A 21,686-nucleotide genomic window follows, 5' to 3' on the forward strand; every position below is an offset into this window, starting at 1 on the left:
ATCGAACGAAATCGCGGAGTGCCTCGCCGGAACTCCTTACACTGCTCCTGAGAGCTCCTCCGTCTCCGTCAAAGCATTCCTCCAACCACTCCTTCTTCCGCCGCCGTCCGATGCTTCCAACACCACCACTGCCCTAAGCGATTCCATCAAGGACTTCGCCCTCGCCTGCACGCTCTTATCCTCCGCTTCAACCTTCAAGCCCTTCACCTCCGACCAATCCACGCTCCTATCCTGGATCCCCACGCACCTCTCCTCACTCGCCGCGGCCTCCTTCCTTGAATTCTCCCAACAATACGCTGCCGCCGCAGCGGATGAGGGTGGGATCTTCGATAACGTTGCCGAGTTCGGGCTGAGTTGTGACTCGCTCCCGAACGAGAAGAGGTGGTTTTAAAAATTCTTATTTTATTAGTCAGTTAGATAGAGACTAATGTATTAGTTGAGAAGTTAATTTTCTGTTATTAGTTAGTTGGAGACCAAATTGGAAAGTTAGTTTTCTGTTAATTGTATCATTGGAATCAATCATTCACTCTCTTTGGGTAATTTTTTGTTTGAAGGTTGGTGGTGGAGCTGGTTCCTGAGGTGTTGCCGCTTCTCAAGGAGAGGATAAAGGAGAGCTCCATTGATAAGAGTGATGATAATGATGAGTTCTCCGCTGCTTCAGCTAGGGTGCCGGTTGGGTTTGCCGTTCTGGCTGCTTTTCAGTTACGATGGTTTGTCACTCAGGTATTATGGCTTGTTTTGATTTCAGTTATGACAACTCACGCTGTAGTTCGAAAGGTTCACATTGAGTGTCCGTTGATTTCAACATAGTTGGCAAAATTATGTTTGGTTTTTAATGGTAAAGCGCATTTTGTACAAAAGGGTGCTACTTAGGTTTTAGTGTGATTCATTTGGAGTACGGTTTGTTTCTCTGGAGCTACTAGTGTTACAGAGATTTGATTATTGTTCAAGCACAAGGGGTAGATAAAAGAATGAACTTTGGCTCTGTTTTTTCCCTTTGTGATGCATTGAGAACTGAGCTGTTCAGGGGTTTGAACTGGTTTTGTGTCACAGGTTGATTATCCTCTTTTGGGCAAGTTTTATGGATTGGTGATTCCTTGTTCGCTGACTGCCATTGATCATTGGTCGCCAGAGGTGAAGGTATGGTATGCTATAACTGCAACTGAAACATGAAACTGGGTTTTAGACTAGTAGTTTCTTCTTTGAGGTTGTACTAATTTTCTAGGAAAATCGTTTAGAAGGTTTGAATCTTAAATAAAAGTTGGTCAATTTTTGGTAAATCTTTTTTCCTTGTACGATTTCAGGGGCAGGGGATGGTTTGTTTTGCACATCTTGGAAAAAATGTTGCTGCTGCTGAGATTGGTTCATATGCGGATGTGATTCTTGATGCTTGTTGCCAGAATATTGCTTCTACGGATGAGATATGGCAGCAGGTGGTTGAGACATCAGTAGTTATTTCAACTCTGACTCAGAGAAGTAATCCACGTAGTCCCTGGTATATTTCCATTTCTACACAATGTCCTTTAACTAATACATGACATATAGCGAATATTTTATGTCTGCATATACCACCTAGAATTGTGGCATTGGAATTATTAGCAAATTGAATTCCTATGCCTGTGAGAAAAATTATGTAGTCAGAAAATGCAGTTCTTGTCATTTCTCCTGTCTGAATACTAATTTTGAAATGCTTGGTACTTTATTCTTTTTCACTTGATTGATCATGTTGGGTAACTTGCTGTTACCCAGAAAAAGCTGCATAACTTACCTGTTATGTATGTCAGAAAGTGTTCCACCAAATCTCTGATTTTGGAATTATAATCTAAAGTTGCTCATATCACATGTCTGCCTTTTAATTGGTCAATAATGAGACTTAAATGTTTCTAATTTCTGCTTTCTTCTATGTCGACTTCAATGTAACATTGCCTTGAACAGGTTTGAAAAGATGCTAAATGAGATGTTAAGTCACTTGGAGCGCCAGCCCAAAAACAAAGAACGCCGCATTGCATGGCTTAAATTTTCCGATTCAATATTTAATGCAGTTGGTCTTGTGTTATTAGCACACTTCAGGCGCATTTTCCCTTTATTTTTTCAGTGGATGCATGTCGATGACGATGAGACTCTTATTTTGGTAAGTATCTTTCTATGTCTATGGGGAAGTTTTAGGAATTCACCAGGTTATGCCTTCAACATTTAGAAAACACATTCCAAGTTTATGTCATGATTTTGACTATAACATTTTCCAGCTCTGAACTAAAATTGTTGGGTGCAATTTGCAATGTTGAAATACATTCTGGACAATTGCAATAGTTTGTATTGGCTTTCTACTCTAGTATTCTATTTGTATGGATTGGACATTGATCAATAATTCAATATAAACAATTTTGTTCTAGTTTTTAGTGGAAATTGTAGTAATTTTTTACTAAGGTGCCCAAGAGATCTAAGGTGATGAGCTTAGTTAATATATGATATGGCAGGGCATAATATCATTATTCGATCTATCACCTTTGTAGCCGACCCACCCTATGGGATAAGGCCTCATTGTTGTTTTTATTGTAGTGATTTCTTATTAACTCTGCTGTTATGTTATTCTGCAGGTTCTAAAATGTACTTATGTAGTTCTGAGATTGACTTGGGTTAGGAACTCACCATATGTTGAAAGGTGAATTTAAATTTCAACTACATGACATTTTTATTTCAGATAAATGCTGCATTGAAATGCTTGATAAACAGGGTATCAATTAATTAATTTTTGGGTAGCAGTTTAGTATCTACTTTCATAGTGTCAATGCCTCAGTTGTAGTGATTTCTTATTAACTCTGCTGTTTGTTATTTTTTTATTTTCTTTTTGGCAAGATCATAATGCTACTCTGAAGTAACTGTCTGAAGTCAGTGGCCCTTCATTTTAAGATGTTAACAAAACAATAACGGGTTGAAAATGAGGAAAAGAATAAATATGAAAAGGGCTTGAATTTTAAGTGATGCTTTAGTAGTTAATTTTCCTTGATTAGTTCCTTGTGCACGATCCTTAAATTCTGGTTGTAGGCTTCCATTGACTTCCTAGATTGCAATTTAATTGTGTGGTTTCCCACTTATCCGGCTGGATCTTTGCAATGTGGATATTAAACTATTCCTTGATATTTCTTTATACCTTATTCCTGTTGGAACATGATTTGACTTCAGATTGGTAGATGAACTTGCCCTCGTTTATAAGGAGGCAGCTTTGAGAACGGCTAGAGAGGAGGTTAGATCAAATATATATCAGATACTAATCCTACTTCAAGGGTAAGACTTATAACTTTTTTTTATGGAATAATTTAACTATATACTTTATTAATTCCCTCAATTGGTCTCAAGGTTTTTTTTGCTTACCTAGAACCAAAGGCCAGCATTTCGCAGCAGCTTGGGAGAAGCATCGATCTGATCCAAACTTGGCCAAGCTTGATCTTCCATTAAGTGGAAGAGACAGCATTACTCCGCCTCCACAGCATTGCCATCAGCAGGGATCTACACCCCCTTCAAACATGATTAGATAGCATTCATGTATCTGGTTATGGAAGTGCTTGACATGGTCTCCACTAATTGAGGTACCTGACCATGAATGTTTTTGTAAAGTTTGATCTAGTTAAAATTTTGGGATCATTTCGAATTATGTGATTCAAAATAGAGTCTATATGAGAATCAGTAAACGAGACAATTTTGGGCATCAAGGCTATGAGAGCTAAAGATACGAATCATATCATTAATAAACGAATGTGGGTAGTGTTAACAACATATGAGTAGTGGTTCAATTCTACCACTCTTATCCCAAAAGAATAAAATGACAGAGAAGACATTCCTCTAAGTGAAGGAGGATAATAACAAGTCAATTATCGCAACTTTTCAACTGTGAGGACTATTTCTAAATAAATGTTTATACAACTGTTAACCCATTCAATCGAGGTTTTACGTGTGAGGAGTAAAACCAAAAAAAGAAAAAATTGTATACCAAGAGTCAGAAAAACTGAATCTTATGTCACTAGCATGCTAAACAAATTGCCTCTGTATAATCTTTGATTGAGGAGGTTGTCTGTGCAGTGCGGTCACCAAGACAAAATATAAGGAGTTGAATGTCAACTTCACAAGAATGGTGTCATTTGGTTCGCTTTTTCGCTTCACTGTAAAGGATAACTCCAAAGACTGTGAGGGTGTATCCCATCATTCCAGTAACCGAAACTGGGTTTCTAAATATTAGAATTGATACTACTACTGCTACAGCCCCTTTAGCATTCCCTAGTACCTGCATAAGCCAAAGTATAAAATATGAGTTTACAAGGAATCAACTTAAGCATAGATACAATATTTGGCTACATAAAATGCAAATCTAGCCACAGGTCCGCCGTTACACTTCTTTCATTAATCCAAAAGCATATATCTATAAGAACTAAGAAAAGCTAACAGCAACAAGAAATTGGTGAGAACTTGGGTCTTTGATATTTTATAACTAATATACAAGAATTTGGGGAATGGATCCTCTCAATTTTTTTTAACAATGAGGGAGTAAAATATGATTTCTCACCATTAATTTTATAAGTGGAACAAAAAAAAAACATGAGAGCAATGAAGGGTTAGAGATCACACTTTACTCCCTCAATTTTTTTTAACAATTAAGAGGATCAATAATTTGTGCACATTGTGTATGCATTTGACCATCTCCTACTCATCCTAAGGTCATCTACACTAAATATGCAAAATGTGTTTGGGAAATCGTGTCAACATATTAATTATAGTTAAGAAACCATGGGGGCAAATAATTAATTCTAGTTCCAAATTCTAATCATGGTTAACAAGTAATTTCGGATATTGATGGCAAAATGTCAACTAGCGTGAATAGTATCTATATTAATTTTAGATCCTTATATACTACCAATAACCTAGCATCAGCATTAGAGATGGTCCAAAAAGTTGAGTGACATCCCATGAGCTAATTATGCAACAAGTTTGAATTGTTAGTGCCATCTTTAATAATCACATAGACATTTCCCAAGAAACTGCATAATTGATTAACTTTGATTAGTAAATTCTAATTTTAGTCCTCCAAATAAATAGAACTACAGAAGTCACCCAAATAATTCACCAAACTCCAAAAACCATTGTCACTACTAGTCCCTAAATGGAAGATTGTTGTGACAGCTAGAGTCCCTCACAGATTCAACATGTCATCATATTCATCCCTGTAAATCACTAAAGTAATGACTGAACAGTCAAATTTTAGAACCGTTTTGGATCTTGCTTATATGGTGACAATAACATTTGAAAAACTAATACTACAACTTTCTAGGACTAAAATAGAACTTTGGCATTTGATAAACTATATTATCATCTATATGACTAGGCAATGTGAAAATTCTAATAACCTCAGGAAAATTGTGGTCAAAGAAGAGAAACGGGTAGTCAGGGAACAGATATTCAACAAGCAGAGACAACCCAGCACCAACCAATGCACATTGCCAATAAACTAATAAAAAATTAATGGTGACTAAGACTATCTAATGATTGGATAAATACATGACAACCACCGAGGTCTGATTTCCCAACTACCAAAATTTTAGGAGTGGAAAAAAATTTAACTTTAGAATGGAATGGAATAAATAAATAAGTAAAAAGGGAGGTCTGAGTGCAATCTGAATTATGTGGACATACCTGAAGGGTCAGAGCACTTGTATGTTTTGTGACCAAGAAATTGGTCAGGTTGACAAAATATGCGAGTGCCGAATTGAATAGCAGATACCAAATGATCTTGGAATCATCTCTGGCAAGCGCCAAAGTGATTCCAACCACATTTTCTTCCATTATAAGTGTAGCGGGAAGAAGGAAAACCACCGCCATAGGAGCCATGTAAAGGAGAAGATTCATAGAATTGAGCTTCTCTCTGATGCAGAGGGAAAAAGGAGGTTAGCAGTTATTTGAATAGATAACTTGAAAACCAAGTAGAGACTACACATTAATGATTATAATGAATTAATTAGCGACCCCTTACCCTTCGGAAGAAAGCAAAATTCCTTGTAGCACTGATTTCAGGGCTCTTGCAGCTGTAGCAGCAACACATATAATGAATCCAAATAAATGGAAACTTGGTTCACCCTATTGACCAAACACGAAGATGAAAACACATAAGAAACCAATGCGGTTTTACATTTTTACCAATCAATCCCCATTCATCGGGCATACATCAGAGAAAGAAAGATCAACCACTACTTAAATTGAATAAACCCCTACACCCTAAACAAATCACAAAATCATAGGGAAGCTGAAAACAAAAAATAACAAAGCATAAAGAAGTTAAAGTCCAAGTATTTCCTATACCTTGCTGTAATGCTATTCCAATTAACATATCAAGAGATCAATCAAAATGCACTAAAATCCCAGTAACTTGAAATTCACAACTTTGTTGAAGTTACTTACTTACCCCGCTGGCAATGATGACACCAGTGACAACCGGAACAAGTGTGAGATATGTGAGCCAAGCCTCCCTCTTAAACGTCATTAGGTAAGCAAAAACGGCAGTGAAGAAAGGCGTTGTGGCACCAATTGCTTGGTTAAACGACACAGGAAGGTACCTCAACGACACGTTCCCAAACACAACGGAGACACAAAAAATAAGGCTCAAAGCAGAGATCTTGAAGAACTGAACCCTGGATCGTATGGTTTGCAAAGGCACCACCTTCATCCACGCTATGGCAACATAACTGAACAAAGAACATGCTGTCATGTGGCACATGGTGAGGAAGATCGGGTACTTGAAGCCATAGTTGCTGAGAAGGTACTTGTTGAGAAGGAGAACGCCAATGTTGGAGGAGTACCATGAAGCTACAAGACCCACCGTGAAGAAACGGCTCGAACCCTTCATTCTGGGAACTGGGTCTTGGAGTTTTTCTTCTGGGTCCTGCGATTTCAATAGAAAGTTGTGAACTTTGTTGTTATTTATTGCTGGGTGCTGGATCTGGGCATTGCAGAAAAGGTGGTAGCTTTATGGGTGCATTTCATGGATCTATGCACCCAACAGTGTCATTTGCAATGAGAATTTAAGGATGGTGTTATGGGTCTGTGTCGGATTAAGAAAATTTTGGGTCTCTGTGTTTTGTGTGTGAATTGTGATTGAGTTCTCTTACTCTGCAGCAATGGAATTGCTAACTGAGAGAGAGAGAGAGAGAGAGAGAGAGAGAGAGAGAGAATTTAAAGCTGAAGTGATGAAGGGGTTGTGCGCGTTTATACTTATTCTAATTCTTAACGCGTATAGGAAGAAGATGCATTCCAAGTTTAGAACAGTGATTTTGTGATTTTGCAACTTTACGATACGGTTTTTATGTGTTTTATAAGGGAAGTCATTAAAAAAAAAAAAGTGAAAATTCACTTACAGTTTTAGACATATTTAATTACATTATTACCTAATAATTTTTAATTATTAATTTTATATAAAGATAATTATACTTAAATTTTTGTCTTAAAAAAGAGCAAGAGTATATTTTAAAGTATTTCAAATTTTAATTTATTATAATAATTTTTATTTGTATATTTATTTCAAAAAAATAATCGATTATATTACTATTGATTTATGTTTGAATTGCTGTAATTGAAAATTTGTTTTAAGATAATTTATTATATTTAAAAATATTAAAATATTATTTTAAGTAGTACAATTTTAAAAGTAAGTACGAAATTATTGTATATATTATTATCTAATATTTGATACCGGTCGTTAAATAGTATAGTTATAGTTATAGTTATTATCGGGGAAAAAAGACAAATTTTTGTTCATAATCATAAGTTTCAAAATGCTGCTTTTGCTTATAATAGTTTTAAATTTATCAATTTTATTCTAATTTATTTTAGATTCTTATCCCAAATATAATTACTTTGCGATTTTTTTTAAAAAAAATCTTTCCAATGATTCACGAACATGGTATAAGAATTAAACTTGGGATAATAAGCATGGTAATATGGTGCAATATCCTCCTACTCTAGTTGATATTAAGTAATTAATTAATATTAATATATATTTGCCATATTTATGTGTAATTTATCTGCATGATTGGGGGGAGGTGGGGGAATAATCAAATATATTTGTATCTTTAATTAGTTTAATTAAAGGGCACATGGTCAACTGGTTGAGGAAAGAGTTAAGAAATGGAAAAGTGGAAGAATCAAATTAAATAAATAAGTAAGATATATCCATGTTAATAATTTGGTTTTAAACGAATGAAAGAGGGGATGACATTTGGGAACTTGAATAAATAAAAAAGAGCATTGGATTCATGATCCATCCACCCACGAGCCACGAATCTGAATGTGGACAACTGGAAGATCAGAGATCGTAGGTGACGAGTGGAGTTAAGATGGAATAGAAGAATATTAGTATCTTAGAATTAGTCAAATTAGTCCAATTTAGATGCAAATTTGGACTAGTATTTATTATTTAGTAGTATTGTGAATTGGAGGAGAGAGGATATTATATTATTTTTTTAATTTTAATATTTTAAATATTTTATACAGTTATATAATTATATTTATTTTTTTATGATATGTATTTATTNCGGTTTTCACATCGATTAGGGCAAGAGGAGGTGCGAGGAAAGGCTGGTCCAAACGCCGCCTTGTCTGCTTTTCCACGTTTGAATTTTTCTTTTTTGAAAAAACAATCTCATGCATAGAGTATTAATACATATTAAAAACAGTTTAAATTATAATATACTAGCATTCAATTAAATTTATATATTTAAATTATTTTTTAAATAGCAAATTTAAATTAGATACTTTTACTAATATAGTAGATACAATCATACAATTCATTATTATGGGACCATGTATAAAAATTAAATTTTATAAAGAATAATTAATTGTTTGAACGTATAATCATTTAAATTCTTGATTCTGATTAAATAAATATATAAAATGTATTGAAATTAAATTAAAAATATAAAAATACATTTGATTTTCACATAGAATATAAAATAAAATTACTTCTTAAAAATATTATGACTAGGAGAATGAAAAAGTGAAAGTTTATTTAAATTTGATAAATTCAAAAATAAGAATACACTTTAATTTATTAATTTAGGACTACTTCATTATATTTTGACATAGTCTATGCAAAAAGACCATGCTTAAATTTGATTGGAATGTGATCCAAAGTAAAAAGAATTTTGCATTGGTAGAGAAAAGATCATATTGAAATTTGTGAGACCTATGTTAGAGTTGAAGCAATGCAACATTAGTACTCATTGATGAGTTAAATATTAATTTGATTTGATACTCAATTTAATCTTTATAATTTTGTTAGTTTCAATTTAATCTATTACTGAAATATTGATATGATATATTTACTTGACACAGTATTCTTCACGTAACCTGTTTACTGTTGAGTGTGTTTGGCAATGATTATATGTCGTAGCGGAGATATTAGATAACTCAATCTAGTCCTACAATTAAAATGAATCCTTAAATAAAGTCCCAAAATTTTTTAAACTAATCATCTATTGTCGTCTTCCCAGAGATAATTGAGAGTAGCAATCAAAATTCTGTTAGGTCACGTTCACATAGAACCAACTTTTTTCATCTGTCTCATCACATCAACCACACTCACCATTCCCATCGCATTCCTATCCAAACCACCGATCCTCCCCTCTTCTTTAAATTCTATACCACCAATAACTCCAGACCCACCACATCATAAACACATGCAATTCGTAGTGACTTGTGATAGCAATAACAACAAAAGAGAGAGGTAGGAGTGACCTTCAAATCTCGTATCATGGACTCCGTCGGGGTCATGGACCACGTAGGAGTGGCATTCGAAATTCTTATTTTTTTTTGTTTTCCACCGATATTCGTAAACTTTCACTCACAATGTCGCCTTGAAATGGCATCATTTTAGTCCCTCTCTCCTTCAACACAAAGATTCGTCGCAACTGCTACAACATTGACATCGCTCAAATCATCGGTGCATTATGGTACAATAACTTTGTCTTCTCTTTTGCTTCTCTTTCTGTCTGTCTCTCTACTCCTTTTTCTGCTTTTCAAAAAAAAAATCGAATTTTTTTATTGTTGTTATTGATAGTGAAGGGAGTTAGAGTGAAGCTTGTACATAGAGAGAAAAATAATGGTGGTTGTCATAGTGGAATGGTTAAGAATCTTTGATGTGTAATATAGTTTAGAAGGAGATTTTTAACACTCATCCATACTTAAACGATGTTGCTTTCATAGGATTTGGGTACAAACACAATGTTGTCTAAGATGTGTTCTATGTGTTAAGTAAATATATTAGATTAGTTTCTTGTGACGTTTGAGAGTTCTAATTAAAGCTAACGAAATTGTAAAGGTTAAATTGAGTATCAAGCCAAATTTCAGAAGCCAAATTGAAATTTAATTTACTCATTGATTCTTTCGATAGATAGATTATGGAGTTAATAAAGAGATAAATATATTTTTTTGTCTTTTATGTTTGTTAGAGATTTTTAAAATATTCTTAAAATTTATTTTATTTTAATTTTTATTTATAAAATTTTTTATTTGTATCAAATACATTTCTATCAGTTAAATTTTTAAAAAATTTAAGATCAATTTAGTAATAATATATGATAATTATGTTTGATTTGTTTGTATTAAAAGTTATTCTTGTGAAATTATTGCTAAACTCATATTAACTCCTCCTTATGTCGTTCTTAATGATAATGAATAATTCAAGTTTAGATTGTCAATTGAACCAAAACGAAATTAATTATTATTTTGAATTCAATCAAGTAGCTAACGTGTGGTTCGATTCAAGTTAATTTTTTAGTTAGTAGTTTATGATTCTGTAGGTGAATAATGTTTCATCCTTGATGGTTTGAATTGAATGTAATGTAAAAGTTCTGCATTAAAAAAAATATTTTTCTATATTTGTAGCAAATTTGGGTGTAATACGAGATATTTAGGTGTAACACGAAGACATTTGAGTGTATTCTTTTAAAATTTTCGATGTATGTGTGCTGATAAATTCTGCATAATTCAAAGCTCTTCTTCTCCCTCTTCCTCATCTTCTGTTGCTTCTTCTTCTTTTTCATCATCATCTTTTTTTTCTTATTTTATCTTCTGAAGTTTTTTCTTGTTTTACTCTTTTAACAAGAATAAAAATAAAAAAACAAACAAAGAAGAAGAAGAAACATATAATGGTACAAAATTACTTGAAAAATGATGAACTTACATTCGTTCAACTAAAAGAAAGAAAGAAATAAGGAAAAAAAGAAGAAGCAAAAAAATGCAGCATTAGAGGAAACATTTTTCTGTATTTATAGCAAATTTGGGTGTAACACGAAGATATTTAGATGTATTGTTTAAGAATTTTCAGTGTATATGTGCTGATAAGTTCTGCATAATTCAAAACTTTTCCTCTTCTTCATCCTCATCTTCTGTTGCTTCTTCTTCTTTTTTTCATCATCATCACCATCTTCTTCTTCTTCTTTTCTTATTTATCTTTTTCTTTTTGTTTTACCTTCTCAAGTTTCTTCTTGTTTTACTCTCTCACCAACACCACCACCTCCTCCTCCTCCTCTTCTTCCTCATTCTTTTTTCATTGGAATTTCTTTTCTTCCTTCCTTTTTCTCCTTCTCCTCCATCATCAGTTATCTCGTTGTTGAAAATAATGAATAATTCAAGTTCAGATTGTCAATTGAACCAGAACGAAATTGATTATTTTGAATCCAATCAAGTGGCTGAGGTGTGGTTCAATTCTAGTTAATGTTTTCGTTAGTAGTTTATGATTTTGTAGGTGAATAATATTGATTTTGTTTATACAAATTATTGTTCATTGTTGATGGTTTGAATTGAATGTAACGTAAAAGTTCTGCATTAAAGAAAATATTTTTCTGTATTTGGGTGTAACATGAAGATATTTGGGTGTAACACGAAGACCTTTCGGTATATTCTTTAAGAATTTCGGTGTATGTGTGCTGATAAGTTCTGCATAATTCAAAACTCTTCTTCTCCCTCCTCATCATCTTCTAGTGCTTCTTCTTCTTCTTTTTCATCATCATCATTATCATCTTCTTCTTTTTTTTTAATTCGTCTTTTTTTTCTTGTTTTATATTCTCAAGTTTTTTCTTATTTAAATCTTTTAATAAGAATAAAAACAAAAAAATCAAACAAAGAAGAAGAAGAAACACATAATGGTACAAAATTACTTGGAAGAGAATGAACTTATATTCGTTCAACTAAAATAAAGAAATAAGAAAAAAAAAGAAGAAAAAATGCAGTATTAGAGGAAATGTTTTTCTATATTTGCAACAAATTTGGGTGTAACACGAAGATATTTGGGTGTATTATTTAAGAATTTTGGTGTATGTATGCTGATAATTTCTGCATAATTCAAAACTCTTCCTCTTTCTCCTCTTCATCTTCTACTACTACTTCTTCTTCTTCATCTTCTTATTTCATATTCTCATAATTCTTTTTGAAAGAAAAAAATCAAATAAAGAAGAAAAAAATACATAATATTGTAAAATCAATAAAAAGAGAAGGAAGTATAAAAATGCAACAACAACAACAGTAATAAAAAATGAAGATGAAGATCAAACGGTATTTAATTTTGATATGGAACTATGAAGGGTGTTGAACCAGAATATGGGAAGGGAGGGTGTTGAACAGGAATGTGGTGTCAGGAAGGAAGGGAAATCGGACCGTGCGACAGACCTGCCTCAACTCGGAGGGTACGAGTTGTGTGTGAGCTACAACTCGGAGGGTACGAGTTGTGTGTGACAAAGCGCAGGGTCCGAGTTGCTGCATGCTGGACACGCGGCACTCATACGTTCCTCCCCAGACGGTGACCCACATAAAAGGTTGGTGGAAGGAAAATAAACACTCACCATCCGAGTTTCACATTTCAGCCATCACTTTCCATTCAAAAACTCCATTGCTCTTCTTCATCCTTCTGTTGGTGCTTTGCATGCTGGAGAAGAAGGAAAGATGCCCAAAAAAAATAAAACCAAAGATGTTGATCGTCCTGAGTTGCATATTATACACTATCTCAGTGTACCTGATTATGTAAGTTTGTTATCATTTTTTTAATTTTTATAATTATAATTAATATTGTTAAAATGTTAGTAGTTATTATCATTGTTAGGATCTGAACTTAGAAATAGGTATATAGAATAGAATAGTTAGGAAATAATTTAAATTTTTTTTAATTTTTTCACTGTTTCTGTATGAAATTTATTATTGTTAGTATGTTAATGGTTTTGCTGTATAGATTGGCTTCTCTTTATTGTTGTTGCGGTGATTAAAATAATAAAAACGTAGGAATTTTTTTATTTGTGTAAATTTTTTTTGTATAATTTGGCTTACCGGTATAATTTTTTTCAGGATTTTTTTGTTATAATTTTTAGAATTTAAGAGGTGAAATATTATTAGAATAGTTAGAAAATAAATTTTAAAAATAAAGAAAGAGTGCCGAATTGTTGATAATTTTTGGATACAGTATGTTTTTTTTTTTTGAATAAATTTATAAATTCTTAATTATTTATAATTGTTGTTGTATTAGTAAATTATTGGTGTGGCTACAATAAAATAATAAAGAGGTGTAGAAAATGATAAATAAGAACTGCATAATAATCGAAAGCGTGTTACTTTAATTAATTGTAATTATCATCATTATAAGAGATGTTAATTAATTATTATTGTTAACAGAAAACAAATTTAAATAGATATTTACGATAATTGTTAATGTTTTTTAAATTTTAGAAATATATGTTTAAATTTATTTAAGTAATAGGTAACATGTTAATATTATTTAAGCAATAGTGTGTGAGTTGACTAATGACTTGTTTTGGTTTTTTTAGAAATTAAGAATGTTGACCTGTGACCATCCACTTCCCCCGGATCGGTACAACGATCGGGTGGAAGACCATTTACGAGTTATTGGATTCTATCATGCATCTCAAATTGGTGTCGTACAAAATCAGAAAGCACTCGTGAATGCTCTAATAGAACGGTGGCACCCTGAAACACATACGTTTCACCTTCCAATTGGTGAGTGTGCCGTAAGTCTTGAAGACGTGGCTCTAATTCTTGGTCTCCCGACGGATGGTCTTCCAGTTACTGGGATGACAATGAGTAGCTTCTCAGCGTTGGAGGCAGAATGTTTGCATCAATTTGGAGTGGCACCGAGTAAGGTAGAGTGTAGAGGATGTTGTATAAAACTGACTTGGCTGCGGGACCTAAAAGAAAACATTCAGTTGGCTGATGACTTAAGTATATAGAGGTACGTGAAGTGCCATATTATGTTGCTGATCGGGACGATCTTGTTTGGGGATAAATCTGGGGCAGCTGTGCACTGGAAGTTCCTACCCTTGCTTCGTGACTTTGCCAGTATTGGACATTATAGTTGGGGTTCGGCTTGCCTTGCACACCTCTACAGGGGGTTATGCAGGGCATCTCGTTATAATTGTAAGGAAATAGATGGTCCAATAACACTTCTGCTCGGTTGGGCTTGGATCCGACTGCCATATCTATCGCCGCTCCCGAGAGAACCACACAGTTTTCCACTAGCCAACAGATAATGTTACGTTACAATCTACCCGTAGCTTTATATTTAAAATTCAGTTTAGCTAATTGAATATATGATATTAGGTGGCGTAACTGTGAGCGTGGTGACCGAAGATATAGATATTTGAATCTAGCTCACTTTAGGAAGGCCTTTGATGAACTCCAGGAAGGCCAGGTATGTTTTAATTAAAGAATTCTTAGTTTCGGGTTTGGTGTTCTGAGACATAATTATGAAGCTTTCTTGCATTGTTGTTGTTATTGGTATTTTGGGTTGTAATCAGTAGTTTCCTTTTTCTTTTTTTTCCAGTTTGTGTGGGTTGCATATGCTGTGGATCGCGTGGATCCGAACATAATTCCTACTGAAATCTATATGCAGTCGGTTGTGTGGACCGCTATTGTTCCGTTGGTGTCATTTGAATGTATCGAGTGGCATGCTACCGACAGGTACAGGCGACAGTTTGGTTTCGTTCAGGAAGTACCTCAGCAGGAGCAGAGTCTTGACAAGGCGCATGGAGAAGTACTGACTGGTCCTAAGAATCTTAACTGGGCCACAACACCGACTCATTCAATTTGGGTTATGCATTGGACAAACAGGTATAACTACGTTCTTTCTGAGCTTCCCATGCCTTCACAGCATCCATTGGAAACTTATATGCACTGGTACCGGTCAAAATATGGTAACCACTTGTACTTGTCGAATCTTGTGGGTCAAGAAAGTGATGACGATAATCAGGATATGGATGAGGGTAATCAGGATATGGATGATGGTGCTGAGGGTATGGATGAGGATAGTCAGGATGGGGATAATAACAATGAAGAGCTGGAGCCACAGCCGGTGCCGCCTCCTAGTTCCAATCCAGTTCCACTAGAACAACCTCAGTTTTCAGGCCAGTATGTTCCTCAGACACAGTTCTCCCCGTCCGTTCCAATGCCGCATCAATATTGGGGTATGTCACAGTTTGAAGCAGGAGAAGGAGGTTCTTTTAGTCAGTTGCTTGAGTTCATGGGTGCAGATGCTGGACAAACACAATATCCCAATCAGCCTGATTTCTTGGCAGGTAGGTATTCATTGGATGCAAGGCTCCCGTGCCATACCTCGTCGGTCGCTTCAGGAGGGTTCGTATCTGTCGATTCTAGTAGAAGTGTAGGTGGACGCGGAGTTCTTAATAGTCAAAATCCTCATCGTGTTGACATGGGACCACTTCAAGAAGATGATAACCCACTCGAGCAAGACACTAATGCGTATCTAGTAGATAACCCGGATGACGAGGATGATGATGACGAGGATGAAATAGAGGAGTTCGATGAGGATGAGGAATCCCGCAATGATGGTATTAGGCTTCGTATTTTCCTTTACATATTCGATTTTATGTTCATTTTGTGTTCACAAGTGGTATCCATGTTGGTTTGAGTACTTTATGTTACATTATTTAATTGTTATCATTAATTTGTGTTCATAAGTGGTATCCATGTTGGTTTGAGTACCTTATGTTACAATATTTAGTTGTTATCATTAATTTGTGTTCATAAGTGGTATCCATGTTGGTTTGAGTACCTTATGTTACAATATTTAGTATTATCATTAATAAGGCTTCATAAGTGGTATCCATGTTGGTTTGAGTACTTTATGTTACATTATTTAATTGGTATCATTAATAAGGCTTCATAAGTGGTATCCATGTTGGTTTGAGTACTTTATGTTACATTATTTAATTGTTATCATTAATAAGGCTTCATAAGTGGTATCCATGTTGGTTTGAGTACTTTATGTTACATTACTTAATTGTTATCATTAATTTGTGTTCATAAGTGGTATCCATGTTGGTTTGAGTACCTTATGTTACAATATTTAGTTGTTATTATTAATTTTATTTTTCTTTTATACAGGCGGGTCACAAACTCCGGATGACAAAGGCAAAGGTTACAATTTGAGGATTGATCCACCACGTCGTAGCGCTAATCGCTACACGCCGTCTGTGTTAAAAAAGGCCGCGAAAAAATGCAAGAACATAGTGACACATGTAAAGTGGTCAATGAGAAAGTAGTTGTGGTGTAATAGTCTTATTTATGTATGCATGACTTGTAGTAACTATTTATTAATACTTATCTGGAGTATGGTTTGTTTAGAGTAACTATGTATTAATAAATTTGGCTACGGACTATGTTTTAGTTGATTGTTTGTTTAGAGTTTTTATGTATGAACGTATTGAATGGATTAAATATGTCGACTATATTTCTTTATGTCAGATTATAAAATGTTACAGATGGAGATTAAGGCTGGGTTGCCATAGTTTATAACACAACACAGAACAGGTTTCAAATAACATAGTCGCTTAATTCAAACTCACAACTCATGACAAACCATATATTGCCACATAGATAATGTCACATACATAATATCAACGCAGAATAAGATTCTACTAATGCTCTCTATTGGCATTTGCACCACCTTGCTGACGGCATCTGCCACGGCTGTGCCCCTCAGCCCCACAAAGCGTACATCGCCTAGGCCGACGTAACATCCGTGTGTCCATCTCGTTCAAGAATCGCGTCATTTTTGGGCGACCTTTCCCGAGGCGTCTCAAGAACGGATTCGGGATGAACCGAGGTCCGTTGTAAGCAGGCCATGTAGTAGGGTTACCTAATGGCCTAAACCTTGCTCGGTACACCCGCCGAACTTGGTCCATCTTATACACATCATGAACATACATTTGCCAATCCAGTCGCTGGTTGGCACAACATGCAAACACATGTCGACAAGGGATCCGGTCCACCTGGAACTCACCACAGTCACATCGTAGCCCACGTAGGTCCACTGCAAACTCCATTCCACTTGGCATCTCACGCACCTCAAAGACCTCGTTCTGCCGGTCAAAGCAGCTAACCTGAATGTTTCCTGACGCTAGTTGGTTTGCATGCAACTTCGAGGTAACGACATCGGAAAACACATGGCCAGCATTAATCCGGGCTTCCGCTTCCGCTCTTTTTCGGGTAAACAACTCATTCAGCCTGTAGAATGTTGCCTTCACAAGGGCTGTCACGGGGAGATTGCGTGCACCCTTCAATACTGAGTTGATGCATTCGACTAGATTTGTCGTCATATGACCCCATCTATATCCACCATCAAAAGCCAACGCGTACTGTTCCCGGGGGATTCGGTTTAACCAGTCAGTGTATGCCTCATCCCGTTCTCGTAAACGTTGGTAACGCACCTCGTACTCACGCACCGTCCTCGAATATCCTGCAGGATATAAAGAAATTATTGAGACAATATTGGTGAACACCTTAATTCAATCGAACTCTTATATTAAATTAATTAGCTACTCTGCTAGTTACCTATGTTGACGACAAGTTTCTGCAAGTACGGAGCCTTGAATTTCCTCAAAAAATTGGACTCTATATGCCTGATGCAAAACATATGAAAGGCTCTCGGAGGTGACCAAGCCCCATTACTCCTTTCCACAGCTGCATTTATGGATTCATGACGGTCGGATATAAGCCCCACACCATCCTGAGTGACAACGTGCTGACGAAGGTTACTCAGAAAAAAGTGCCACGCATCTGAAGTCTCTCCCTCCACAATAGCAAACGCAATTGGGACGATATTGTTGTTGCCATCCTGTGACACGGCCACTAGTAGACAACCCTTGTACTTTCCATACAAGTGGGTCCCATCGACCTGGACAACTGGCTTACAATGTCTGAAAGCTCGAATGCAGGGGTAATAACTCCAAAATACACGATGCAATACCCGAATATCAGTCACCAAGTCATCACCTTGATATGCAGGCATAGTCTCAAAATGAACAACAGCTGACGGCTCCTTGTGACACATGGCCTCAAACCATATAGGCAACGCTTCGTACGATGCCTCCCAGCCTCCAAATATTTTTTCCACTGCCTTTTGCTTAGCCAACCATGCTTTCCGATAGCTAACAGTGTAGTTGAACTTCGATTGGACCTCCGCTATAACCGATTTTACCTTTAAGGCGGGGTCAGCCTCAACCAACGGCTTAATTGCTTCTGCAATCGTTGTTGAGTCCAGCTTAGAATGATCCTGACAAATTGTTGCTCTGGTACATGTGTGACTGCCATTATACCTCCTTACAACCCAACAGTACTTCCGGCTGATCATGCTAACCCGGATAAGCCAATCACATCCTGACCCATACTGTATACACTTCGCATAAAATGTCAACGGCTCAGACTCATACACCCGATAATCTACGCTTCTTCGTATAGTATACTCTTTTATCGCCTTAACAACAGCATCCCTCGAACTGAATTCCATCCCAACGGCAAATTCACCATCTGCGACAACAGGAATTTCTGCGAACAGCCATACAACAGATTTTAGAAACATAAATATTTAAACTATCGAAAATAAAGGTAAAACAAATGATGACTAAATCAATTATAAAAAAACCCTCCAAGCTAATTATTTTTAACTAATTTACTAACAGATATTTATACTCAACTAATCAACTAACAGATCCTCATTTTAATTAAACTAATTTAGTACTTATATTTACTTATTTAACTAATAAATTCCTATTTATATTCAGTTAAATTTAATTTAAAGAACTTCAGAATTAACAAATTTTAATTTACCTAACTTACCTATATTGACTTAATATCTTCGAATTTAACCAATTTTAATTAATTTAATTTACTTCTTATACTTACTTAATTTACTAATCTTGGCCTATTTATACTAACTTACATTTAATTTAACTAAATTTAACCCGGTTAACAAATTTTAATTTAACTAACTTCCTTATATTTACTTAATAACTTCCAATTTTACCAATTTTAATTAAACTAATTTTCTAGTTATATTTACTTAATTAACTAATAAATTCCTATTTATATGGACTTAATTTTAATTTAACTAAATCTAACAAATTTAACAACATTTAATTTAACTAATTTACTTATATTTACTTAATAAATACCAATTTAACCAATTTTAATTAAACTAATTCACTAATAAATTTCAATTTATAAATACTTAATTTATAAAATTAACTCATAATTATGGAGAATCACGTACCAGTATTGATATAATCCGGAAACTCCGGAACATGCATGGCTTCCAAATCCAAAACTCGCATGAATGATGGCTCCTCAAACGGCACATCGTGTGCCAGAGCAGTTGCGACATCAGACACATCCGGAGCCATACCTCCGTCACCTGGAACCCCATCTCCATCTGGACCAACAACTTCGTAGTTGCTTTCGAACTCATCCTCGCTGTCACTATTGTAATCCTCCCGTACAATATTACGGTCGGCCTCACATTGCTCAAACTCCACATACAACTCGATGAACGACAACTGTCTCCGATTTTCAATATACATGGAAAACATATCTTGCATGCTCACTTCGTCCGTTACATATTTCGTTTGAAACTGGACGAATCCACCAAACACTTGTACAGGATTTCTGTATAGAATACATGATATCCTTCTTGCCCTCTCAGAATCAATCCTTTCACATATCACACCCTTTAACTCTTCAAATGAGATTGTAAAAGGAATCACCAGATCTAATGGATTCTCACAAACAAATGTTACTCCTTCAGATGTTTGTAACAAAATCTGACCAAAATAATACACTTTCAATAACACTCTATCACTCATTTCTCTCAATCACATTAACAACCTCATAGACTTGAGTTTCAGATTTTCGACTACTTTACTAAACAAGGTACGAAGGAGATGAAATAAAAAACACAGCACCGTTGAAGAAGGGGGAAGAAGAAGACGCGAGAGTGATGTCTCTGATCTGCATTTTCACCAACTTTTATTAAAGTCCCCACCAAATCGGACCATGCGATTTCATAACTGAATTCAAATAAATAATATAATATAACAAATCGTACCCTCCGATTTCACAACGCAAAAAAAATAAAAACTTCAACTCGGATGGTCCGATTTCCATCCTCCAGAAATTCATCATCTCTCCTCCCGCAAATCGGACCTAACGATTTGCATCAAAAATCCAAACTCCAACAACTCGCACCATCCGAGTTGTGGTAGCTGACAATAAGGAAAAAAGCTGCCCCACAATTACGTATTACGCTCCCAACCATCCATAACCATGTAACACACACACAAAGGCTCCATATCCATAAAAATGAGCCGGAGGAGGAGTAACGTGAAGCGCGCTATGAAACCGTTGAGTAGTGAGTGTCCTTTTTGTTGAATTTAGCCTAACTTATATGACTTATAAACTAAACTGACTTATATATTTTAAGTAATTTCTCAGATTTACAACTTTTATTATTTTAGTTTTTTAGATTTAAAATTCATTATATTAGTTTCTAAAATTTAATTCCAAACACTATTAATTCCTAAATCTTTTTCGGCATTAAATCAACAAACAAAATACCTTTTGATAGATAAACTAATTTAATTCACTATTAGATTTTTTAGAAGAATAATTCTCCACATACAAGCGTTTTTTTATACAAGTCTTTACAAGTCATTTATATTAACGTGCTTCGAACCGTTACTGCACGTTTTCACTGCACCTTCTTCTTCTTCTTCTTGCTGCACGTTTTTCTTCCTCTTCCTCTTCTTCTTCTTCTTTTCTTTCATTTCTTGCCTTCTCTTTCTCTTTCGTCATTTACGTGCTTTTTTCTCTGTTTTCTTTCTTCGTTATTCTCGATTTCCATTGTTTTTTGACATCAAGCTCTGAAATCATTTTTTGAAGAAGAAGCAGCAGCAGAAGATGAGGAGGAGAAAGAGAAAGAGTTCTGAATTATGCATAAGGTGTACTTCAACGAATTTTGTGTGTATTTCTGTAATCCTTTGGGTGTATTTCTATAATCGTTTGGGTGTATTTCTGTAATCATTTGGGTATATTTCTAAAGTTCTATTATCTTCAAATTTGGCAAGAAACTCATTTTCATGGAGGAAGAAGAAGAAGAGTCGTTCATAATGCATGGTAAGTAGCGCGCTTTGAAAATAGAAAGTGATTGAATAACGTGTGTTTATTTACTCTTGAATGTAGGAGTGTAATGCATGTATTTTGTTGGACTTGTGCCAACTTGTAAGACTTGTAAGCCGAAAAGACTTGTATAGGTAGTTTCAAAATCTAAGTTGACACACATATTATCTAAGATT

At 35.0% G+C, this 21,686-nt stretch overlaps 4 protein-coding genes across 5 annotated transcripts; 2 read left to right on the top strand and 2 right to left on the bottom strand.

The window, feature by feature from the left end:
• LOC107469638 (uncharacterized protein At2g39910) lies at positions 1–3,710 on the top strand (the record flags this gene model as incomplete). Of its 2 annotated transcripts, none has more annotated exon segments than XM_016089011.3 (8): positions 1–381; positions 555–723; positions 1,054–1,140; positions 1,305–1,495; positions 1,936–2,131; positions 2,598–2,662; positions 3,184–3,285; positions 3,377–3,710. In XM_016089011.3, coding segments are annotated over 8 exon segments (1,351 nt in total), but the record flags the coding sequence as incomplete, so codon positions are not given.
• Positions 3,711–3,715: 5 nt separating this feature from the next.
• LOC107469640 (probable sugar phosphate/phosphate translocator At3g11320) lies at positions 3,716–7,222 on the bottom strand. The gene is made up of 4 exons (XM_016089012.3): positions 6,449–7,222; positions 6,020–6,123; positions 5,683–5,911; positions 3,716–4,279 (listed from the first exon to the last, which is right to left on the bottom strand). Exons 1-4 carry the CDS (start codon positions 6,887–6,889, stop codon positions 4,133–4,135), a joined length of 921 nt encoding a protein of 306 aa, XP_015944498.1. The 5' UTR covers positions 6,890–7,222; the 3' UTR covers positions 3,716–4,132.
• A 5,414-nt stretch (positions 7,223–12,636) lies between these two features.
• LOC127742887 (serine/threonine-protein phosphatase 7 long form homolog) lies at positions 12,637–14,570 on the top strand. Its single transcript, XM_052255600.1, has 4 exons — positions 12,637–12,754; positions 13,262–13,287; positions 13,851–14,183; positions 14,271–14,570. Exons 1-4 carry the CDS (start codon positions 12,637–12,639, stop codon positions 14,568–14,570), a joined length of 777 nt encoding a protein of 258 aa, XP_052111560.1.
• Positions 14,571–16,976: 2,406 nt separating this feature from the next.
• LOC110276479 (uncharacterized) lies at positions 16,977–20,198 on the bottom strand. Its single transcript, XM_021133354.2, has 3 exons — positions 19,610–20,198; positions 17,893–18,885; positions 16,977–17,797 (listed from the first exon to the last, which is right to left on the bottom strand). Exons 1-3 carry the CDS (start codon positions 20,196–20,198, stop codon positions 16,977–16,979), a joined length of 2,403 nt encoding a protein of 800 aa, XP_020989013.2.
• Positions 20,199–21,686: the final 1,488 nt, after the last annotated feature.

The sequence above is a fragment of the Arachis duranensis genome, chromosome 10, assembly GCF_000817695.3.
Source record: "Arachis duranensis cultivar V14167 chromosome 10, aradu.V14167.gnm2.J7QH, whole genome shotgun sequence".
NCBI classification, from domain to species: domain Eukaryota; kingdom Viridiplantae; phylum Streptophyta; class Magnoliopsida; order Fabales; family Fabaceae; genus Arachis; species Arachis duranensis.